Source organism: Annulohypoxylon truncatum (assembly GCF_022578515.1).
Source record: "Annulohypoxylon truncatum strain CBS 140777 unplaced genomic scaffold F4807scaffold_51, whole genome shotgun sequence".
Lineage (NCBI taxonomy): Eukaryota > Fungi > Ascomycota > Sordariomycetes > Xylariales > Hypoxylaceae > Annulohypoxylon > Annulohypoxylon truncatum.
The window spans coordinates 86,237-108,521 of record NW_025953837.1 but is presented as its reverse complement, the minus strand read 5'-3'; the positions used below and the strand labels follow the sequence as shown (position 1 = coordinate 108,521).

The 22,285-nt window shown below is 50.7% G+C and overlaps 7 protein-coding genes across 7 annotated transcripts; 5 read left to right on the top strand and 2 right to left on the bottom strand.

The window, feature by feature from the left end:
• The first annotated feature begins 248 nt into the window (after window positions 1-248).
• On the top strand, window positions 249-2,195 carry F4807DRAFT_445750 (UPF0103-domain-containing protein). The gene is made up of 2 exons (XM_047999758.1): window positions 249-717; window positions 786-2,195. The coding sequence occupies exons 1-2, from the start codon at window positions 557-559 to the stop codon at window positions 1,603-1,605; spliced, it is 981 nt and encodes a 326-aa protein (XP_047849325.1). The 5' UTR covers window positions 249-556; the 3' UTR covers window positions 1,606-2,195.
• Window positions 2,196-4,092: 1,897 nt separating this feature from the next.
• F4807DRAFT_454399 (t-SNARE) lies at window positions 4,093-5,390 on the top strand (the record flags this gene model as incomplete). The annotated part of the gene is made up of 4 exons (XM_048000571.1): window positions 4,093-4,106; window positions 4,186-4,304; window positions 4,357-5,133; window positions 5,191-5,390. 4 exons carry the CDS (start codon window positions 4,093-4,095, stop codon window positions 5,388-5,390), a joined length of 1,110 nt encoding a protein of 369 aa, XP_047849324.1.
• Window positions 5,391-6,648: 1,258 nt separating this feature from the next.
• F4807DRAFT_317804 (uncharacterized protein) lies at window positions 6,649-10,954 on the top strand. Its single transcript, XM_047995129.1, has one exon. The coding sequence runs from the start codon at window positions 6,755-6,757 to the stop codon at window positions 10,601-10,603; it is 3,849 nt and encodes a 1,282-aa protein (XP_047849323.1). The 5' UTR covers window positions 6,649-6,754; the 3' UTR covers window positions 10,604-10,954.
• A 566-nt stretch (window positions 10,955-11,520) lies between these two features.
• On the bottom strand, window positions 11,521-14,778 carry F4807DRAFT_445732 (putative SAC1 protein). The gene is made up of 3 exons (XM_047999757.1): window positions 14,282-14,778; window positions 12,486-14,209; window positions 11,521-12,369 (listed from the first exon to the last, which is right to left on the bottom strand). The coding sequence occupies exons 1-3, from the start codon at window positions 14,484-14,486 to the stop codon at window positions 12,199-12,201; spliced, it is 2,100 nt and encodes a 699-aa protein (XP_047849322.1). The 5' UTR covers window positions 14,487-14,778; the 3' UTR covers window positions 11,521-12,198.
• A 288-nt stretch (window positions 14,779-15,066) lies between these two features.
• Window positions 15,067-17,162, top strand: F4807DRAFT_445730 (putative GTP-binding protein ypt5). The gene is made up of 5 exons (XM_047999756.1): window positions 15,067-15,643; window positions 15,712-15,731; window positions 15,803-15,829; window positions 15,892-16,083; window positions 16,139-17,162. The coding sequence occupies exons 1-5, from the start codon at window positions 15,568-15,570 to the stop codon at window positions 16,487-16,489; spliced, it is 666 nt and encodes a 221-aa protein (XP_047849321.1). The 5' UTR covers window positions 15,067-15,567; the 3' UTR covers window positions 16,490-17,162.
• Window positions 17,163-17,388: 226 nt separating this feature from the next.
• On the top strand, window positions 17,389-19,939 carry F4807DRAFT_445727 (mitochondrial inner membrane protein-domain-containing protein). Its single transcript, XM_047999755.1, has 2 exons — window positions 17,389-17,600; window positions 17,677-19,939. Exons 1-2 carry the CDS (start codon window positions 17,487-17,489, stop codon window positions 19,585-19,587), a joined length of 2,025 nt encoding a protein of 674 aa, XP_047849320.1. The 5' UTR covers window positions 17,389-17,486; the 3' UTR covers window positions 19,588-19,939.
• A 141-nt stretch (window positions 19,940-20,080) lies between these two features.
• On the bottom strand, window positions 20,081-22,123 carry F4807DRAFT_445725 (FolC bifunctional protein). Its single transcript, XM_047999754.1, has one exon. It carries the CDS (start codon window positions 21,976-21,978, stop codon window positions 20,245-20,247), a length of 1,734 nt encoding a protein of 577 aa, XP_047849319.1. The 5' UTR covers window positions 21,979-22,123; the 3' UTR covers window positions 20,081-20,244.
• Between the last annotated feature and the right edge of the window lie 162 nt (window positions 22,124-22,285).

Sequence of the window (22,285 nt, the reverse complement as noted above, 5' to 3'; positions counted from 1 at the left end):
AGACCGAACGGACGACGTATATTGATGATTTTTTGATGGCGGGGAGAACGGTGCTCCCGAGACGACAGAGGCCACAGCGGCGAGACAGGGTTCTTTTGACTTTTGAACCAACAACGAGAGTAGATATTGATGTTGCTTTTAAACGAGTGACGATTGATTAGAATGCTGTAACGATATTCCCATGCGTAGATTCTGGTGTGGGAGGCACCAGAAAAGAATTAAGGAGGATAGAATGTTGTATTGTTTAAGTTTTTCTAAGCTCTAAAATCTCCTGCGGAGATTTTAATACCTCCCACAGTGCAAGTAGCACTTTCCCAGCTTGTACACTCCATCTCCGATAAGGCATTCACGCGGGGCAGCGGGGTAGGTGCTACCTGGTGTTGATCAACAGGTACCCGGACCTATCCGATGTCGAGACTCTTGGGCTTAATGTGTAATGTTCTTACCTTCCCTCGGCTCAGTTAAGTGTAGCTGCCACATCGCCCTCACCCTTCTCTTCGACTCTTCTTCAAATACATAACGCTAGATATTCCACGGGGCTACTCTAACGTTAACAATGAAGCTGAAAGGAACTCGAGAGGCTAGCCATGCTGACAGCTGGTACGATGGGGATCCCGATAGCTTGTCCGGCCAGCTCGACGAGTTCCTGAGTCGCGTGCCGGACTCCATCGACGGGAACGGGCTCCCGATCCCCGGTGCCAAGGTCGTGATCGCGCCGTAGGTTCTCTTTCCTACCTACCTTCCGTTGTCACTACGAAAAGCCTAACTCTGGCAACGCTCAAAAGGCACGCAGGCTATTCATACTCGGGGCCGTGTGCGGCCTGGGCGTATAAGTCTCTCGACCTAAGCAAAGCCAAGCGGGTCTTCGTCCTTGGTCCCTCACACACGTACTACCTCCGCGGATGTGCCCTGACCAAGTTCGCAAAGTACGATACGCCATTCGGCGAGCTGACCGTCGACGAAGAGGTCGTCCAGAAGCTGCGCGACACGGGCAAGTTCCAAGACATACCGAGCAGAGGAGACGTCGACGAGCACTCGCTGGAGATGCACCTTCCATATATCTACAAGCGCATGTCGCAGACCTTCGAGTCCGAGGCACAGTATCCCACCATCGTGCCTATCCTCATCGGGGACAACAACGGAGCGGAAGAGAAAGAGTTTGGTAAGCTGCTGGCGCCGTACCTGAAGGACCCGGACAATGCGTGGGTCGTGAGTTCCGACTTCTGCCATTGGGGCTCGCGGTTTAGCTATACGGCTTATGCGCCGGAGGGCAAGGTCGACGAGATACAATCTCTCAGCCGGAGAGTGCCTAAGCCGACGAACCCGCCTATACACGAGAGTATCAAGCAGGTCGATCACTTGGCCATGGATGCTGTTGAGTCGGGTGACCACAGCAAGTTTGTGGACAACCTCAGACATACTAAGAATACGGTCTGTGGACGACACCCTATCGGCGTTACCATGGCTGCCTTAGAGGAGCTGGCGAAGGAGAAGCCGGAAACCGGCAAGTATCGCTTCAAGTTCGTGCAGTATGATCGGAGTAGTCTCGTTGAAGACGTCACCGACTCAAGCGTGAGTTATGCGTCTGCCTATGCGATCGTCTGAAGGAAGGGATAGAGGATGAATAGGTGGCTGAAGGAGAATTAGTGATAGATGAGCTCACGCTCCATTTGCTAGACAGACATGCGAATGTCCATGTGAATTCATGAGGACATTCAATTCACGCCATTTTTCTTCCTTACCTACCTACCTAGGTATACATGAGGCTCACTCGATTTGCCGTCTCATCCGATGCAATCATTGTAAAAAGAGAAGCCTAGAGGGGTATAGTACACCTCATCAAGGGTCCCGGTTTAGGAGCGTTTTCACTCGTATTGCTTGTATAACATCGAAATAGTGTTGCCTATAGCCTCATATTAGCAGCATGTGGTCTCTTTGATCTGCTTTGTATGTATACTTAGTACTCGAAAAAGACCTACAGCATACCTACCGTACTCGCTAGGCTTGAATACGTGATATATGACGAATTGTGTAACAGCGAAGATAATATCCGTAAATATTGACGAATCAGAATTCCTGGAATGCGAACCACATACGAGACTCGGTTCGACCGCTCGAATACTACTTGTTGATCATAGCTAGATTCGAGGATAAGAACTACTCGACGGCGTGGCTTGTGGCGGCTTCCTATAATTGTGGTTTGTATATAACTATATGTCGGTGCCTAAAGCCTGAGGCTTGCACTGCCAACACCGATGCGTCTGTTTTAGGGTATCGATGTAACCCACTATGCAGGCGGTTTTGCGTGAGCTGATTGTTGAATAGAACCTGATCGGTCCGGGCAAGACGGAAGAGCCGCTTGAGAGTCGATTCCGATTTGATGGGACGAATCGGAAAATACACGACCTGGATTGTGCGGAGAAGAGGTAGCACTTAGTATTGATCAGCGACAGGATCAAAACATATGCTGTTGAATGGCACCGAATATGTCAATGGTATAGGTCGATCTGACACTTTGGCCGTGATCTCCAGTGTCATTTGTGTTACTTGGACAGGCAACGAAGAATTCCCATCGAATCGTGTGATCCGATCCTAAGACATTTGATATTTTCCGAAATTCTCCTGCCGAAGTTTTGGATACGGCTAGCTTGCGCTGTACCCCATATTCTCAACGAGAGCGTGGTTGCAAAAAGAAATGCACATTTAAAATAGCGGCTGTGCTTCGCTGGCGCTGGCTGGGTTGGCTAGTGCTGCCAGTGTAACCTCAGCTGGGCCATTTTTAGATCTGTGTCGCTCGAAACCCCCGGTAAGTTACTACCTAGAGGATGACGATACACTAGAGCAACACGTTCCAGAGTCTTACCGCTACTGCACTATCCGAGTTATGTAAGACGGCCGATGTTGCGAGACAATATCCATATCCCTTTAACACGCATATTCTAGAAACCTGTGCAGCTGTGCCGCCTTGGTAAAAGGGATAGACAGCAGGTATTAAGTTGAAGTGGTATTTGAATCGATGGTTTAAAGATGGATTAAAACAGGGAAGAGGTAATTTTGGTTGTTGATCACTGCCACCATGCCACCTTGCCAGGGGTTCTAGGGGTCGTAGGGGCTTCTCAACAGCATGCTATCTGTTAGTTAGGCTAAGCTAAGAATATTGCCCTGCCATTCAATCTTACTTGCAGGCACAGTAGCCGGAGAATGGAGACGTAGGTGGATTCAGTCATAGAAAATTTAAGAAAATTCCTATCAAAAGGTAACATAGTGTATGAAAGAGCCCGGATTTCGCATTCTATTCCGCATGCTAGGCATCTATGTGACATACTACTAGTAGCATGCACGGAGTAGAGATTCAAAGGATAGAATTATGCATGTCAACTTGGGGGACTCTCGCATCGAATACTCCCGTTAGAGATTGGGTCGTCATGGCTGTGTCTGCAGAAACAAACTTGCCAATGATTGGTCGAGACACCGCCCTACGATACGATGAACCGTTGTTACACGTACCAGGGCATGTACGTATATTGCCGAAAGGGGTTACAGAGCCACTGAAAGTACTCCACCTGTCGAACCAGTCCCATACGCAGCACATCCCAGTCAACATCCCAGTCCCCAGACCTTTTTTAGCCTTCAAGGTTCAGCTGTCAGATTAGCACTTTTCGAAAACAAACTAAAAGAGCCCTTCTCCTTCTTTCATTCTTTCCTACGTATCCAGTAGAGGTCATTGTAAACTTTGTGATATTGATTTCATAACTCCATTTAATACAAACTTTAATACTACTTCTTTGTGTTTTTTTCTTCCTTCGAAACATACACGAACATTGATATCTTGGGATCAGCACGAAGAAAAAGGGTTACCGACACCGACTAACCATCCTTTCGGAATAGCCCTTTAACCTCCCTAGTACAGAAACCACCAGGGAGGCGCCATGAGTGTAAGAAATTCACCCCTTGAGTGTTTCAACACTCGACCATCCAGACCAGAGCCCCAATCTTGCATTTCGTTCCTTTCTTAGAACTACAATCTTCTTTTTCAAACATCAATTCTTCAAAATTTCACTACTATCAACATACAGACAAAACACTAACATCATGGCGCAGTACGGGTTAGTTACCCCCTTTTTCGACACAACTCCAATTGCAACTGTGATACGGTTCTGGCGACTGACACGAGCATTGATATAGGTACGGCGGACAACAAAACCCCTTCGACCAGCGGGGAGATGCTGGAAATGGTGGATATGGTGGAGGAATGCCGTCGCGACCAAACTACGGACCAGCAATGGGTAGGGACGACTATGGCTGTATGTTCTTACGTGACATACGCTTGCCTACGTAATTGCTAACAGATCATAGCGAACAACGTCGAGATGGCCTCGCTTACCCAGAACCCCGGCTCCTTTGCGACCGGAAACGCGAACTCTGTCTTGAACGAGGTCTCAGAAATCAACCGCGGGATCGATATGATTGACCGAAACCTCGACCAGCTGAAGTCTCTCCAACAAAGAGCCCTTGACGATGCCGATGCCTCTGCTACGAGCAATACCAACCGCCAACTTGACGCGCTCAGCTCCGAGACTATGGCTCATTACAGACAACTGACCGAGCGAGTACGACAACTCAAGAGCAACCCTGAGAGCCAGCAGAAGTTTGGTCAACAAGTTCGCCGCGTCGATGGCAGGTTGAAGGATGCTATTCGAGCCTACCAAGGTGTTGAGTCAGCTTTCCGCAAGAAGACGCAAGAACAGATGGCGCGGCAGTATCGTATCGTGCGACCCGATGCTGACGAGGCTGAAGTTCGCGCCGCTGTCGAGGACCAAACTGGCGGTCAACAAGTTTTCCAACAAGCATTGATGCAGAGCAACCGTCGTGGCCAAGCCCAAGCCGTCCTGAGCGCAGTCCAAGACCGACACGCTCAGCTAAAGAAGATTGAGCAACAGATGATCGAACTTGCGCAACTCTTCCAGGACATGGATACCCTCATCATCCAACAAGAAGCTGCCGTGACCAACATTGAACAGAAGGGCGAGGAAATTGTTGAGAACATCGACAAGGGAAACCAGGAGGTCGGTGTCGCTATCACCACTGCCAGGTCCACAAGGAGAAAGAAGTGGATCTGCTTGGGTATTGTTGGTATGTTTGACCTGCCCAGCTTTGACTCCTACGAAGCGTACTGACATTTTAATCTAGTTGCCATTATCGCCATTATCGTCATTGTTGTTGTAGTATACGTCGTGGTCACAAAAGGATCGAGTGGTGGCAACAACAACAATTCCAAACGAAACCTCTTGCAGCCAAATGCCCGCTCATGGTTCGAGATCGCCGCTGTTCCCAATCTGCTTGTTGAGAGAGCTCATCCGAGGGCCCTTGGTTGGCAGCCTGGCGAGTAAGGTATGGTGGAGTGTAAGCTAAACTAAGGCCGCTGTAAACCAGGGCTCCATATCTCCCGCCCGGTCGAATTGGCAGTATCTCTTTCAGAGATGACGACGACGCCGTTAGATCGGCATGCTACATACACATCCACGAACCCAGACACGTAATCTCCTTCGTGTTCACTTCGTATATCACACATCCCAACGCCATTATACATATTTAACTCGAGAGCCTTCGCGCGATAATTTGAAGCCAGACCACCTACGTCGTCGTTTCGGATCCGGACTGGATGTTGGATTGGAATAGATGAACATAGAAGGTTGGCTGAACTACTCAAAGGGGCGGATTGTCTCTGGTAGCATTCTGGCTACCTATCCTAGAATAAACGTCCTTTGTGTACTTTGTGTCCCATTCGTTGGTTGGATTGGAGAAAGGGGAGTCGATTGCATTTTCTGGCGTTTGGGACTTACTATGCAGACATTTTATTGAGTACTGTTTTCCCCCTGATTGCGCATCGTGTTGAAAGTGATATCTCTTTGGTGACTAGAATATGTATGCGACCCTAACAATACTGAATAAACTTAGGATGTCTGGTGATTGCCGCCACGTAGTTGAGATGTAACCGGAATACAAACCTGAGGGACTAAGCTGACCTGCATGACTGATGTAAGTGGCCATGACACTCCAGTGTTACTGTCGTATCGTAATGAAGGTGGATTCATGGTATTTTACAGCATGGAGCTTGGACTCATGATGGGTCTGCGTTACTACTGTGTATGTAGCAGAGCTGCTGGAGCTCATTTCCGCCTTTCTGCAAAAGCTCCGCTATAATGATATTAGTCAATCACTAATGCCGGTACAATATGTGCAATGCACTTAACGATGCAACGTAAGTTCTTCACATGCATCATGGTTCAACTGTCGGCCCCATTTAAATAGAGTTCGTTATTACTAGAAATCGGGAACATCCTAGCAACCTTGGAACTTGGCAGTAGCTTGGTCGACCCGCGATCCGCGACCGCCCCATCTGGAAATACCTTCAAACTCCGTACCTTATTTATTATACGAAAAAGCCCCTGACCAAACTTAAACCTGTTCGAAATTACGTGGGAGATATCGAAGGTATCAACTAGCCCAAAATACCTTTGAATACTATTGACTAAGGGCATTTTAACGTCCTACACGCTTGTCACCGTGTTAATGTCGTCATTCGCATAGCAATCCCTCAATCGTTCGAAACCCCTTGTCTTCGACTTGGCTGGAATCACCGACAATGTCCAGACCTGTCGACAGAACACCGCAAAACAGATAGTATCGTAACGGTTATACTATTTAAAATACCACCTGGTATGCGAGAAGAAATACCAATACGGCCTACGCGATGGGCGCGATGAAAGACACTAATGACGATCTATCCGCGAATCCGAGCATAACCCAACAATACCAACACCGACTGTCAACGGCAAGGTCCTCGCATAGCTATGGCAGTTACGAAACCGGTGAATCCAGTACCACTACAAGTTTAAACGATCCTTCTACTGGCTCGATTACCTTGGCTCATTCTCCTCACAAAGGTGCCATTAACGACTTGGGCTCTAACTCGTATGCGCCGGATCGGAGAATCAGGGATATGGATAGAGAAAGGGATAGGGACCTCAATCGTGAGGTCCAAAAACGACGTCGATCACATAAACCTCGGTCTAATGGAGGTTTCCTCCTCGCTCATTCTGCGCATGATGAACCTTCTAAGGGGATTTCGCCAAACCGGGACGGTAGCCGAAGACAATCACGGCTACCGGTGGATAATCGCAGAGGAAAGACGCCTACGGGTTTATCTACAAATTTATCAGACAGGTCAAATGGGTCAAACTTCCGCACGGGCTTGGGGATAGACGAGCAGGGGATGAGGGGGTCAAGCGAAGGCCCGCCGAGTCGAATAGCGAGTCCGGCACCCGACGAGGACATACGATATAGCCAGGGTGGTCGGCGAGTTTCGAGGATACCGACGCCGACTTCTCGGCCGGGCACACCTCTTGATGTCGATTCCACTAATATTGTGAACATGGCTCTTAAATTGAGCGACTCGCGACACATGGCGGAAAGGAGAAACATGTCGAGTCCCATTCCTCCGCGTCTTTCTCATATCCCTGATTCCATGGCTGGCAGTGGCCTTAAGCAGCACCTACAGCAACAGAGGAGGACTTCTCGGACCATTTCGCCCAGACCCGACAAGGGCCTCATGCCGAGAGCTGCATCGTCGTCGAGAATACCTAGCCCACTACAACCCTCATTTGAGAACGAGCCGAGCTATACATATCACTTTTCGTCTTCCACCCTTAACAGGGCCCAGAAAGCGAAGGAGTATCTCGAATTGATGGCCCAATACAGAAGATTATTACAGTTCGTCCCGCCTCTTAAACAAGATACGCGTTCAAGGCCTTCATCTTCCAATGTCTCAACATCCCCCACATCCTCAAAGCCACCTTTGAATCCTCTCACCGGCACGCCTCTTGTCGAATTGGGTCGGGCCTACAATCCTCTTCAATACATTCGAAACCGAAAAGTTCGAGCTCGAGAAAGGAAAAACATTGATGGTGCGACACAGGGTTTCGCAGATATCTCGAGAGTAGCAGGTTGGATCGATCAAACTGCGACATCTACAGCCGCGTCGGGCTTATCATTTGGACCTCACCTGCTGCCCCCATTCCAAGCTGCACATGAGGCTGAGCAAGAGCCCCCGTGTAATATACCGAGGCCTGTCTCAATGGCAAAGCCTAAACGAGTAAGAATAGATTGGACCATTGACCCTGCAGATATGCTTGCGGACGCCTACTGGATAGAGCAGAACGACAATAAGTACCTCATCGAGGACCGCCACTATTCGAAGATTTTCCCTCGAAAGCCAGAGGCACAATCACCGCCTCACCAGGTAAATGAGCCTGTCGCATCCGCGCTTTCTATCTCGACAAGAGAAGGGGATACAGGGGATGTCACTACTGCCTCTGAAGCAGACATCATAAGTCCAATTCGACCAGATTCTGACATGCCACTTGTAAGTGCACGAGAGCGTGCTCGTCAAAAGCTACAAGATTTGAGAGGCCACCATAAACAAAATGGACTCTCTCACAGCCATCACGATTTCCTGAGATTTAGGAAAGGCTCATTATCAGATACGTCGGACAGCGAAAGCGATCGTAGGAAACGAAATCGTACCGGCACTATTAGTGCTGATGGCACGGATTTGCTTGATAAGCAGATGAAGGAGATGATGGCGAAGGAGGAGCAGAATGAGAAGGAGAACATAGAGGAGACTAACCGGGCGCTCCTTAAACAACTTCCATCGCGGATGGCGACACCGGACAAGGGTTCTCAAACACCAGAAGAAATAAGTCGCGGGGGTTCGCGAGTAGAGGTTCTTGATGGTCCAGATAAGGTTACCCATGGAAAAGTACAGCAAGGGTCTCCTCTTGGGTCAGCTCTCGGATCGGGACGCCCTAGCCTGGAAGTCCCCGGTAAGGATTACAGATTATCGGTGGACATGGACTCCTCGCGGCCACAATCCCCTGATGCAAGGCCATCGCGGGGTCGCCATCCCCAGGTTCCGACAATTGGTATGGATCTTTCTCCCCCTGAAAGCCGGCCCACTTCTCCCGGCCGGAAACCCTTTTCGAAAGTCAAGAACATGTTCCGCGATCGTAGTCGGGAGCGAGAGCGGGAGCGGGAGCGGGAGCGTGGCGCGAAGAACGTAGTCCGCGAGAAAGATGACAAGGTAGATAGTCCAATCGAGCCACCTGAGCATCTTAACCTCTCGGCACTTACTGCGGAGAGATTCCAGTCGCCTGATCGGCGTAGGTCTAAAAGCCTTACACGGAAGATGGTTCAAAGGTCTACCAACGAGAGCCATAGGTCGCACAAGAGTGTGAGCAGCATCAGCAAAATGAAAGGTGATGATCAGGTTGGTCTGCGGGGCATCTTCAAATCCGGCGCTAAGTTGGACGGCATGATACGCGGTAGTGTCTCCAAAGTCACCGACCTTCTGTGGAAGAAGGACTCGGATACCGAAGATACCTCGTCATCATCATCAAGCTCCGAGTCGGAGGAAGAGCCTAAAAGAGGTAGGGCCAAAGGCTCGGCCAACGTGTCTCGAAGCAACTCGCGGCGCCCACGTGATAGCAATCGTCAAAAGAATTACCTCGATGTTATGCCTCCGTTCAAGCAGACGTTGCTAATACATAAACCATCATCTGAGGAGGTCGACCCCCTTTCTGTGATGAGCCCCACGTCGCGACCTAGTAGATCGCCTCGTTTCGACCGGTTGAAACCGCCTCGCATCGATATCCGCAAGGCATCACCTCCCTCAACGGATCTCGTGCCTACGAAGTCTCGTCTCCTACGCGATTCCTCCGACATCTCGGACCTGGAACCACTCTCGGCTACCCAGGGCAAGAATTTGAATGGCTTGTCCAAGGAAACCGCCGTGGTCCTTGCCGCCCCGCAGCCTCGGCCACGGATGGGATCTCGAACGTTGTCACAGCCGGCCCGTCATTGGTCGATCTCGAACCGTAGCCCGGCGCCCCAGGGCGGCCAGATCTCTCGCCGCGAAGTGGCCAGGCTGCGTGCTCTGATCCTGTGCTCAGGTATTAAGGCGATGGAAATATCCCGCCGCGCTCACGAGCCCCACCCCTTATTCGCACTTGATAACAATAGCAAGGGCCTCGTAGCCGGGCTCGCCTGGTCTGACGTCGCACGCTTCGTCCCCGATCAGAAAGCCATGGATATCCTAGCTCCAGAACTCGAGCTATTCCCTGCTACAGCAGGCGTCATAGTCTCGAGCATCGAGAACTCCATCCGCTTGTCGGAAAAGAGCACTGCTCGGTTCGCAATCGAGACCGCACCTGTGATCCAGCGCCGCATCGAAGAGCTTCACGATCGCGTGGCCGGCGATCTCATGGAGATGACGCACCGGGCGGCGGACGAAGCTGACGAGGTTAACCGCGACCTAGTCGACAGCCAGAGGCTGAAGGTTAAGACGGTCACGGATACCATGGACAAGATGCTCCGGCGCAGACGCAGACGCTTCAGGTGGGTGCGCCGGGCCGGTTGGCTGGCTGTCGAGTGGGTGCTTGTCGGGTTTATGTGGTACGTCTGGTTCGTGGTGATGTTGGCGAGGATTGTGCTAGGGATAGGCAAGGGGATTGTGGGGGTGGGGCGGTGGTTGCTTTGGCTGTAGAGAAGAGGAGCTGTCATGGAGGACAGGAGAGAAGAGGAGGAGGATATTGCTGTTGGAGCAAGTTGGAGTAGTTGGACGTACTAGCGAGCGACCTGTCACGTCTTATTTCATCGCGGTCAACCACAGATGCGGAAAAGGACTTTGGAGGATTTTTGGTCATGATACCCACCCCCTGCGGTCGCGCTTTTTCCCTGTCAACTTTTATCCGCCCCCTACTCCCCTTATTTTGCCTCTTGGGCTCATCAACCTCTGCGTGCCCTTACTTGGGGTTACTGATAACCGTCACATCGACAAATTTTCTGTTATAATTATTGTTCTACCATACCATACCATACCATCCCTGGAATTCTCCTAGTCTTTTTGTTATTACTATTGTCGTCCTGACTTGTACTCGTCGTGCTACTCTCCTACCTGTATGACCTTTTGGCTTCGATACCAATTTTCTTTTTTACTCTTTACTACTTTACCACTTTATCGCCACAAGCAAGCAAGCATCATCTCATCATTTCTCACGCATCGGAGTATCACGGAAGGTTACGGGGGAACTTGTCTGCCTAGTTTTTTTTTTTAGCACGTCTAGTTCAAGCATGGGAAAGGAGTCGATTATCGATTTCGGGCATTGGAAAACGAGAAACACATCACATACATACCTACAAACCTAGGTACCTTACATATGTAGGTACCTACCTAATAGAGAGAGCATGGAACGTTGGAGAAGAAACAAGCAGAATAAAACAGAGATAGCAACTGTACGTGTACGAGGTATACGCCTTTTTTCCTTAGCTATTTTTCTCGGGGTTTTAGGGTTTGCCTGGGCTAGCGTGCTTTGGAATCGAGGGCTGTTATTGTTGTTAGCTGTAGGATTGTGTAATAATATCTATGAATTAAACTTCTGTCATCCACCTATTTATTCGCCTGGTGTCTCATGGGCTGAGTTTCTGTTCATGAGAGGTTGCATAGTATGTATGCACGTGTTGTATATTAGGAAAACGGCCCAAAATGTCAAAAATCAAGGCCGTGTTCATTTGAATTCATTTAAAGGGGTTAATTTGCCCGTGTATTTCCAGACTGTGCAGTTCTTTCTCCTTACTACGTAGTATAGTGTAGTTACTCGTACAATGCAAGTGCAAGGCTCAAAAACTCCAACAACCTTCACAACACAACAGCACCCCACAAACTATCCACAACCAAAGAAAAACGTACTCTCATGGATGGGGTGTGCGGGTATGGGGAAAACGCGGGGGGCCGAAAAGAAAAAAAAAGACGACGAGATTATAACGGTAATTAGGGTTTGTTTTCTTCTCAGGTAACCTACATAAAGTTCTAGGGGCGTAGCCGACCAACACTACCAACGAACAACAACAACAACAAGGGTCGCAGACGAAGGGGACGGAGCAAAAAGAAACAAGTATAAAAGTACAAATCCAAACACCCTTCCTTCCACTCTGCTTTTCCTCCCTTGCGTGTCACCCCTTCCCTTTTCCCATCGAGAAAGTACGGTTGTATGGTTTGTCTGTCTGGTCTGTCTCTGTCTGTCTGCGTATCTGTGTGTAGTAGTAGGGATGGATGTATAGTATGGTATGGTATGGACGCATCTACTCGATCCTCTTCTTGCCCTCCTCGGCGTTGAGATACCGCGCCGTGCTGAGCCCGCGCTCGTGCTTGGCGACGAGGGGGCCGAGGAGCGCGTCCTTCCGCACATTGCTGATAGCATCTTGGTATCCTTCGGTGGCCCAGGGGCGGGGGTTCAATTTAGGCCAGTTGACCTGTGAGGGTAGTTGTTAGCTCTCATCTCCATCTCGCATATCCCTCACGTATCCCTCGCAGGTATATATATATATACGTGTGGGTGTGGTACTGGAAGGGGGAAAGGGTTACTCACGAAAAGCATGCCGTTATTAATGATGAAGTTGAAACTCCACCCGGCAACGGCCAGCCAGAACAAGATGAAAATGCGAATAGTCCAGGCGGACGCGTTGGGGCCGCGTCTAGTGAACAGGCCCACGAGGACGAAGAATATGCTGAAGGCGAGGATATACGGGATGCTCTGGATCAGGATCGGTCTGCGGTCCGCGAAGATGAGCGAGGAGCCGATGTTAGCGGCCGCGGGCTCGTACGCGCCTAGGAAGAGGTCGAAGGCGTCCTGTCGGGGGCCGTCTCGGAAGTTATTCAGGTAGTACCGCATCACGGCGACCTTGCCGTCTCCCATGATGCCGGCCTTCGTACGTTTGCCCAAGCGCGTGATGTCCGTCTTCATGGCGCCGGTGCCGGCGTACGAGTTGGAGACCGTGTCCGCGTTGTCGGCCCACAGGTTGCGGAATAGGAACTCGAAGTCCGGGTCGGCCGTGGCGAAGGTCTCGCCTCGTTGCAGAAGGCCGAGGTCGACGAACATGCGGTCCAGCGTCCATCGCGCTAACATGCTTTGCACGACGTTGGTGCGGTCGAGCGAGTCCATGCAGTTCGTCCGCACCACGCTAGTCTGGTAGTTTCTTGTCTCGAGGCCGCCGTTGGCTGGCATGTCTACGCCGCGGAAGTACTGTTGTGCTATCAGGGCGTCTTTCATCTGCTCGACGAGCAACATGGCCTTGTGCATCTGCATACCCTTTGTCTCGTGGTGGTAATCGAAGTAGATGTAGTGCAGGCGGTCGTATTCGTGCCTCGAGGATGAGGGCTCGATGACGTGGAATTTCTCGTCGGTGACGGCATCGCTCTTAACCTTCTCTGACGGCGACGAGACGAGCTTTTGAACCATCTGCTCATAGGCTTCTTTTATCCGCTTCTCACGGCCACCCTGGTTGACTAGGTTTACTAGATAGTTGTCTCCATAAATACGGATCTGCTCGTCGAAGTGTTTCTTGGCAGCCCCAAGAGCCGTCTCTATACCGCGAATCTGGAGCTTGGGGGTATACTTGAGGGCATTGATCTCAGCCCAGTATACGGGGACACTGCCTCGAGTTTGGACATAGGATAATACCTGCATCTCCGCACCCTCAGCACCGTACTTTCCGCTCTGCATGTCACTGCTCCCGGCGTAGCCACCCAATCCCCGACCCGTGTCGTTCAAGACAATAACCTGTTCAGTTTCATTGTAATTCGCGGCGTGACCTTCATCGTCGAGACCTCTAGTAAAGTACCTGGTGCCGGCTCGATATCTCCCTTTACGAGTGATTAAGACGATAGTAAGTTGTGTGTTCTTGAAAGTAGTGGGTCGGATCTCGAGGGTTCCCCATATAAGGGGTAGAATGTAAGGGTCAACCGAGGGTTGCGGGCCAGGTTGCGAGCGGCCACCAGTTCTGCGGTAGTTGATGAGATCGGTCTGAACGAACTTATTCCAAAAGAAACGGTCGTCGGCTCGCATCCAAAGGGGACTTGCGTTATCGCTAATAGCCTGTCGCTGGAAACTGTTGGTGAGGTCGAGGGAATAGGAGAAGTACATAGGTCCTCTCATGATATAAGTCTTGAGCAGTGACAAGAATTGGTCCTCATCAGGGTCGTGGATCTGTCGCTCGCGCATAGGGAGGAAGTCTGTCGAGACGACCTTGTAGACCATGTGGCCCTTAAGACGGCCCACGGGGTGGGCTTTGGTAATGATGATCGCATACTTGTCTACATTATGGGAACATATCAGTATGAGAACTAGTAACTAGAGGCTAGCTATATCAGAGAAGGAACAGTTACCAAGTCTCAGCCTGATGAATCCCAATATACCGGCAATGCTAGAAACACGGGAGACTCGCTTAGGAATAAAAGCTGTCTCGCTCAGCCTTACATCTCCGGTAGGACGGTCGACGATGAGGGCAGGCGCATTAGGGGAAGAGGGTGAGGTGAAGGTATAAGAATCGGCCGCAACGTGGACATTAATGTCCCGGAATGGGAGAGTCATGATGAGCTTAGCTATGGATCGGTGATGTCCAGCAAGCACTCATAACGGTCCTGTAGATTACAAAGGGGAAAAAGAGTGTGAGACGACAGCAAAGGGCAAGTCGTTTTGGGTCTTCGAAGCGAAGTTAAGAAGGGGGCGAAGCTGAAGTTGCGCGAGCTCTCTAGAGACGAAAGGCGCTGAGACGTTGGCGTTGTCTTAACTTGAAGCTTGGGAGAGGATGGATTTAACATGTGCATTTCCTAAAAAGGGATTTCGACAGATGTACGTACGGGGTCGCAGAGATCCACTTCCCAGGTGGTTGCCAAGGTTTAGTGTACTATTTACTGTACTAGCTCGCTTTAGCTATGCTAGGGGAATAAACACGGGGCTGCACAGACCAGATCTTTACATAACGATCCCTGCTTGGCGGGTCCTCTCCCTCGGTACTGTCTGCAAATGCAATTATCCAGTATTTATGTATTAAGCATTGATACTACGTATGTGCAGTAAAATCAAGATCACGTGCTCGATAACAAATGAAATCGATAAAGAAACAGTGTGTAGTACGGTGAGCTGGCTTCCACCGACAACCCGCCGCCCACTTGTCCACTGTCCGAAGCCTGACGTGGTGTGCTCCACTACCACCAAAAGTTAACCAGGTGCTAAGCCACTGAGCCACTCATCATTCACCTTTAGAGGCGCCTAATACCAGCAACAAGCAACAAGCTTCCTTCATTCAACTTCGTAACAATAGGCAGGCAATAATCAAATCATCAGACTTACCAAGCCTCCCCTCGTCATTCCTTGTTCATTCAACCACTCACAACAGCAATACCACGCTCTACCCATTTCTGCATTCTCGTAGTCGGGTTTTCTAGAATCTGGTTTCACTAGACTGCTGCGTTCTTTTTTACGTAGTTGATCGTGCACTACTGTTGAGAGTGACGATAATTATTCCTGGCCGATAAGACAAACCCCATCGAGTCTCACCATCGACTACCCCCTCCGACCGTCTCTCCTCTACCTAGATTACCCTATCGGCTACAGTCCTTACAGCGACTCTTGAAATTATTCATCTAGATTTCCCTACTACCGAACGACCATGGCTTCTCGAGCAGGGCCTGCAGCTAGAGGCGGTATGGGTGGCCGCTTTGCGCAGTTCAAGTTAGTGTTATTAGGTACGAAATGGAATTATATATAAGACTATCTCCAACCTAGCTGTCGATATGTACTAATTAATTTGTAGGAGAGTCTGCGGTTGGAAAGGTAGTCAACCCATTAGCGACCCTGCTTCGGGACACGGTACACGACACGTCATTTGCTAACATGTGATATAGAGTTCTATAGTCCTGAGATTCGTCAAGGTACTTAACTACTTTCTTATAGTCATATTGTCTCTATGTAACCATCTAACATATTCCTATAGGACCAATTTGATTCATACCGAGAGTCTACCATCGGCGCGGCCTTCCTAACACAAACTATCTCCTTAGACGAAAACACTACCGTTAAGTTCGAGATCTGGGATACTGCCGGTCAGGAACGATACAAGTCTCTCGCGCCTATGTACTACCGAAATGCAAACTGCGCCGTCGTCGTCTACGATATTACTCAATCTGTATGTCATCGTCGGAACAAAGAAATGCTGTTCGTTATACTAACATTGCGAGTAGTCTTCCCTCGACAAGGCCAAGGCTTGGGTTAAGGAATTACAAAGACAAGCGAACGAGAACATCATCATCGCCCTTGCAGGAAACAAGTTGGATTTGGTGAACGAGCAACCTGACAAGCGAGCGGTCTCAACTGCCGATGCGGAAGCGTATGCGAATGAGGCAGGATTGTTGTTCTTTGAGACTTCGGCAAAGACGGCAGAGAATGTGCGAGAACTATTCACCGCCATTGCGAAGAAGTTGCCTCTCGACCAGGTTAGCCCTCGACATACTAGGCCAGGACAACGACCAGGTGGTGTGAGTTTGGCACCGGAAGGCGCGAATACACAATCAGGAGGGCCTTGCGCGTGCTAGAAGCGTTTACGGAATCTACTGAATCTTGCTGGGGCCTGGTGCAACGAGGAATTAAGAATCCCTCGAATGATACTGATCCTTCTGGTACTGGGCTAGTTGCTCAATCTTGTTCCCTTCTTCTCATGGCTCAAATGTGAAGCTGGGGCGCATAGGCTCAGCCGGATATTGGGCGCGTACACGACCGGTGACATTACGACCTTCGGACCACAACCCCCAAGAGAGACTGGACGTGTTTAGGACGCATGAGGGCGGGCGGTGTGGATGCCTGGGTGTATATTTCATGGGAGTTTCCAGGAAGGATGGCATATGTTTTTTAATACCTGACTTTTGTTTGTTGATCGAGTTCTCGCAGTATAGGCTTGGCCGCTAGGTGCATGACGGTCACGAGGGCTGGTGTAGAGTGGTCTGCATGCGAGTCGGAATGAGCTTGGACTGAGACTGAACGTTGCCCTGCTATACAGCACGACGAGTAATGCAATAGAGAATTATCTTTTTTTACGATGAGGGATGAGTTTATCATGAGTATGAATATGAGAATCGGCGTGTCACTGTTAGTTGTTATGTGATACTGCATGAGTGCTGACAGTTATGCATTGTGTGATACGAAAACTATATAGCTAGCCCATTTCACAAGTCAAAATGCATATGGACATATTCAACTATATGAACAGAGCTAATTGCATTGCAGTATAAAGCGTATTCAATTCATATTTATTCATATATTATTACATAATACATATTGTCATACATATTAGAAGTTACGATGGCCGGGTATTTTCGTGGGAAAGAGGAAAGACGTAGAGGTACGTACCTTTCAGGGCCCACTCGGCGGGAGGGTGGTGCCAACCGGGATTGCCCTTTGCCCAACGCAACGTGCAGCTTTTTTTAAGCTTCCCGAGGTTTTTAATTTCATAATACATAATACACCTCATACGCCAACACCTTTACCACCACACAGCAACGGTAATCGCACTTTGAAGGCTTGTTCGATGCCCTCATGTTGCGCACATCGTTGCGATCTGTCAGGGCCGTAGGCAGCAGGCCCGTTGCTGCTGCCTCTGCCCGTCAATGGCAGCCCGCGATCGCGAGATCACCCGCCGTAGCTGCAAGGGTACGAAGTCACGGACTTATCCATCGATGACATAGGAACATGTTGGAACACCCTAGCTAACATCAACTACCACCAGAGATCCTATGCCGATGACAAGAAGCCTTCGATAAATGACTCGACGCCTGCAAAGCTACCCACGTCCGAGACAAATACTGCTGCCGCAAGCGATCCTCCCGCACTCAAGACGGAATCCAAGGTTGCTTCTTCCACAATCGGCTCTAAGGATGTCCCTCATACGCCGCCTCCAGCTCCGCCCACATCAACAAGGATAGAGACCAAAGCGCCTCCTCCGCCGCCTGCGCCAGTCAGGAAAAAGAAGGGCTTCTTCCGTCGTCTGCGTAATTACCTCCTTACTTTAATATTCTTAGGTGCAGTAACCTTTGGTGGTGGCATATGGTACTCGCGCATAAGTGACAACTTCCACGACTTCTTTACCGAATATGTGCCGTTTGGTGAACAAGCAGTACTTTACTTCGAAGAGCTCGAGTACAGGAAGCGATACCCCGGAGGTCTTACCATTGGTGGCCGAAACAAAGATACCGGCGCCCAGGTCAAAATCTCCCCTCAAAGCGGTGCGTCATGGCGAGTAGCAGATGCCGGCGAGCCCGCAGGCAGACAATCTAGCGCGGTGCGGGATCTCGTCGCTAGTAAGAGCTCTGCTTCTGGCCCCGAAAAGAAGGACGCTCCCGCAGCTGAAAGCAAGAAGTCCAAAGCGAAGCCTACTGAACCACCAAAGGGCGCTTCCCCGGAACCTGCTAAGGCTGTTGAGAAGCAGGCTTCCCCGCAGGCTCCAGCCAAACCCGACTCAAAGAAGGAAGCCCCAGCTTTCAAGGCACCTGAAGTTGATGAGCCCTCTCGATTTCCCCCTGCTAGCCCTATCGACCCCCTGAGTGTCAATGATGCAGATGTCCCCGTGGTCCAGGACCTAGTCAAGATGCTCAACGACATTATCACGGTTGTGAACGCCGACAATGCCGATGACCGTTTCTCCTCTACCATTGGTAAGGCTAAGAACGAGCTCAACAAGGTCGGCGCGAAGATCCGAGAACTGAAGGCCCAGGTTGAAAAGGATGCTGCCTCGCAAGTCTCAGCTAAGGTCAAGGAGTTCGAGGGCGCTGCTAACGAACTGGTCTTCCGTGTAGAGAAGGCAATGGAGGCGCAAGAAAAGCAGTGGAGGGTAGAGTTCGATGAAGAGATGAGACATGTTCAGGCTGCCTATGATGCGCGAATGAAGACGGAGTTGGAGCGAGAAAAGCAGATTAACGAGCAGAAACTCAACAACCTACTCCTAGAGCAAGCAGTTGATCTAAAGCGACAGTTCTTGAAAGAGGTCAAGGACCGAGTTGAGGAAGAGCGAAACGGCAGACTTGGCAGGCTCGAGCAATTAAGTTCAGCTATCAAGGAGTTGGAAAACCTCACGACAGGATGGAATGATGTCGTGGACCTGAACCTCAAGACTCAGCAGCTCCACGTCGCTGTTGAGGCCGTACGCGCAAGTCTCAACGATGCCGAGCACCCGCGACCATTCGTTCGGGAGCTCGTCGCGCTAAAGGAGATCGCTACGGACGATGAAGTGGTCAATGCGGCTATTAGATCGATCAACCCGTCGGCGTATCAGCGAGGTATCGCGACACCTTCCCAGCTGATCGACCGATTCCGACGCGTGGCAACTGAAGTGCGCAAGGCGAGCTTGCTTCCCGAGGACGCCGGTGTCGCATCGCACGCGTCCAGCTGGCTGTTGAGCAAAGTAATGTTCAAGAAGCAAGGCCTCGCCGTCGGTGACGATGTCGAAAGCATCTTGACCCGCACCCAGACTTACCTTGAGGAGGGTGACCTTGACGCCGCCGCTCGCGAGATGAATGGTCTTCAGGGATGGGCGAAGACGCTCAGCCGGGATTGGCTATCCGAGGTTAGGAAGGTCTTGGAAGTGCAGCAGGCGCTGGAGGTAAGATCTCCCCTTCCCCTTTTCTCATACGATTTTTCCTAGGTTGGGACTATCAATGCTAACAAATATTAGGTCATCGCTACCGAAGCCCGCCTACAAAGTCTAAGGGTAGAATAAAAATTTCCTAGGAAGTCGAACATGGCCCGGGGGAATAGAGAAGCATTTTCTTTTTACTTTGTCGCCCGTCCTTGTACATTTGTATCCACTTACCTACCTACCTACCAACCGACCTACTTGACCCTTTTTCCTAGAAAAAAGTAGAGATGAGAAAGGGGGGGATGGATGGAGATGGAAAAAGGGGAAGGGGAAAAGGGGCTGCTACGATAGGCCTGTGTATAAGATAATAGCACTCGAGAAATAGACGGTCAATAGGCCTGCTTTTAAGTTGTTTTGATCTGATAACTTGTCTCAAGTGAAGTAGAATGATGATGAATGTGAAGTTCTACAAAATGCAGTAGCCAGTGGATTTTACTGAAATGCCTAACATAAGCATTATCTAATTCAAGAGGAAACAATGTGCGGTACAAGGAACCTGTTATCGTAAAATGCATATATTCCGAAGCTCACTGTTGAAAGCATAGCTATAACCCAATAGATGGTCTTGTGACCTACATAGAATCTATGTCTTATTTTCCAAACGCCATTCCAGTCCAATCGTAATATATGATATCGTCTATCCGTCCCTTTAACTCGTCATGGTTATGTCTCCCCGTCTGGTTCCAGAGTTCTCAGCAACGCGCCTACAAGGTGCAAGCTCCCTGTGGCTAGAATCGCGACCCTAGCCTCGTCACTTTGTAACCCCTTGATTTTGTCAACTGCTTCGCTAACATTATCCACAATGGCACTCTCCGTCTTGGGACACAGTTTCTCCATAGCATCCGCCGCAGCCCGCTGAACGCTCAAGTCCCGCTCTGGCTCGTCCTCGGCCCTGCGCTGCACATCGTTCCGCGTGAAGACGGCATAGTCGAATATCGTAGACACTCCGAGAACCCGCTTGATACCCTCAAGCAGACCGCCGAGCAATTTCGCGACGTCGCGTTCTTGTTGGTTGAAAAGCAGAACGACCTTCGTACCGCCGGGCAGGGCTTTGCGCTTCGCCGCGAACCACTTGGCTACCTCTTCCAAGCTCTCCGCCGTGTGCGCGCCGTCGACGAACCAGGAAAAATTCCCGTCCTGCAGCGTTTCGCAGCGCCCCCTGAGCCTAGCCTGCCGAAGACCGTCGGCGAAACGTGCGCCCAAGACGGCTAACGCTTCTTCTTCCGGCCGCTTACCCTCCCTCCCCTCCAAAATCCTCAAATGCTCGCTCGCGGCCCTGATTGCTAGTGCTTGATTATACTTCTGAAACTCGCCCTCCAAACACGCAACCGCATCATCCCCCTTCACCCCGCCCCACTCCTCCACCTCACGATCCTCAATCTCCACCAAAACCGCCTTCTTCTCGGCCGCCCTCTGCCTCAGGACCCGCATCGTCGGCTCTTCCTCCCCTTGCAGCTTCCGCGTAAAGCACCTAACGCCCTCCTTCATAACACCCGCCTTATGCCATGCGATCTGCGGCACCGTCGCGCCCAGCATGCCCACGTGATCGACGCCGAGCTGTGCTATAACGGACGCCGTGACCGCTTCGCGCGGAAGGATATTCGTGCTGTCGAACTCGCCGCCGATCCCGCACTCGACGACCGCCGTGCGCACGCCTTCGCGCAGGAACGTGTGGAAAGCCATGATCGTTAGGAACCGGAAGTAGAATGGTTTGCTTGCCGGTCCGGTGATCTCTTCTTCGCTTACCCCCTCTTCTACCCCTGCTTTCCCTTCTTCCCCTGATTTGGCTCCGGATTTGCCAGCGTTGCGTGTGAGGAGGAGGTCAGCTTCCGCCCGCGCAGCCGCCGTAAACGCGTCCCACACCTCGAAGAAGTAGCGCGCGAACAGCGCGCGGCTGAGCGGCTCCCCGTCGATCTGGATGCGCTCGCGCACGCTGACGAGGTGCGGCGACGTGTATGTGCCTACCTTACCCGCGGAGGCGGAGGTGAGGATGGAGGTTAGGTACGCGCACACGGACCCCTTGCCCTTGGTTCCCGCGACGTGGACGCAGCGCAGCGTCGCGAGGTCGTGCTGTGTGATCCCGGCGCGCTGGGCCCATTGGAGCATTTCTGGGATCGCTTGGGAGTTTAGGTCTTGTGGAGAGGGTTTGGTGGTTGAGGAAGGGGTGGGAGGAGGAGGGGAGAAGAGAGATGTCACGGCCCGGTTCGACTGGATAGAGTCGAGGTGCCGGAGGGCGGATTCATAGGTCCGCGCCATATTAAGGAATCGTCTCTGTTTTGAAGGGGTATCTTCAAATCTTATGAATGGGTTCCTGGCCTTGAGATTTGGTGAGAATCTAGATATACACGAGTTCGTTGCGTGTATATTTCGGATGGCCGTTGAGCGGGAGTAAGCCATGAACCCCGATCCCGGTCTTAGTGACGGAGTTGAATTGGTGAGACGACTGACTACCGCCCCATGATTGGATGATTCGTAGGGTTCCCGATCCTGCACGGATTACTTCGTTGTGAGAGATTTCGGAGCCTTGGTATGTCAGATAGATACTCCGAAGAAATACTACGTGAGAATGTCTGCCGGCTGGCGACTGGTGGGAAGTGTTGAAGTTCTTATCAGCTTATCTGGGTATAGCCCCTTTTCCGATTCTCCAACCCTAACCCCGACTTGCTGTCTTCACTTCTTTTGATTTTATGACTGGAACGTGGAA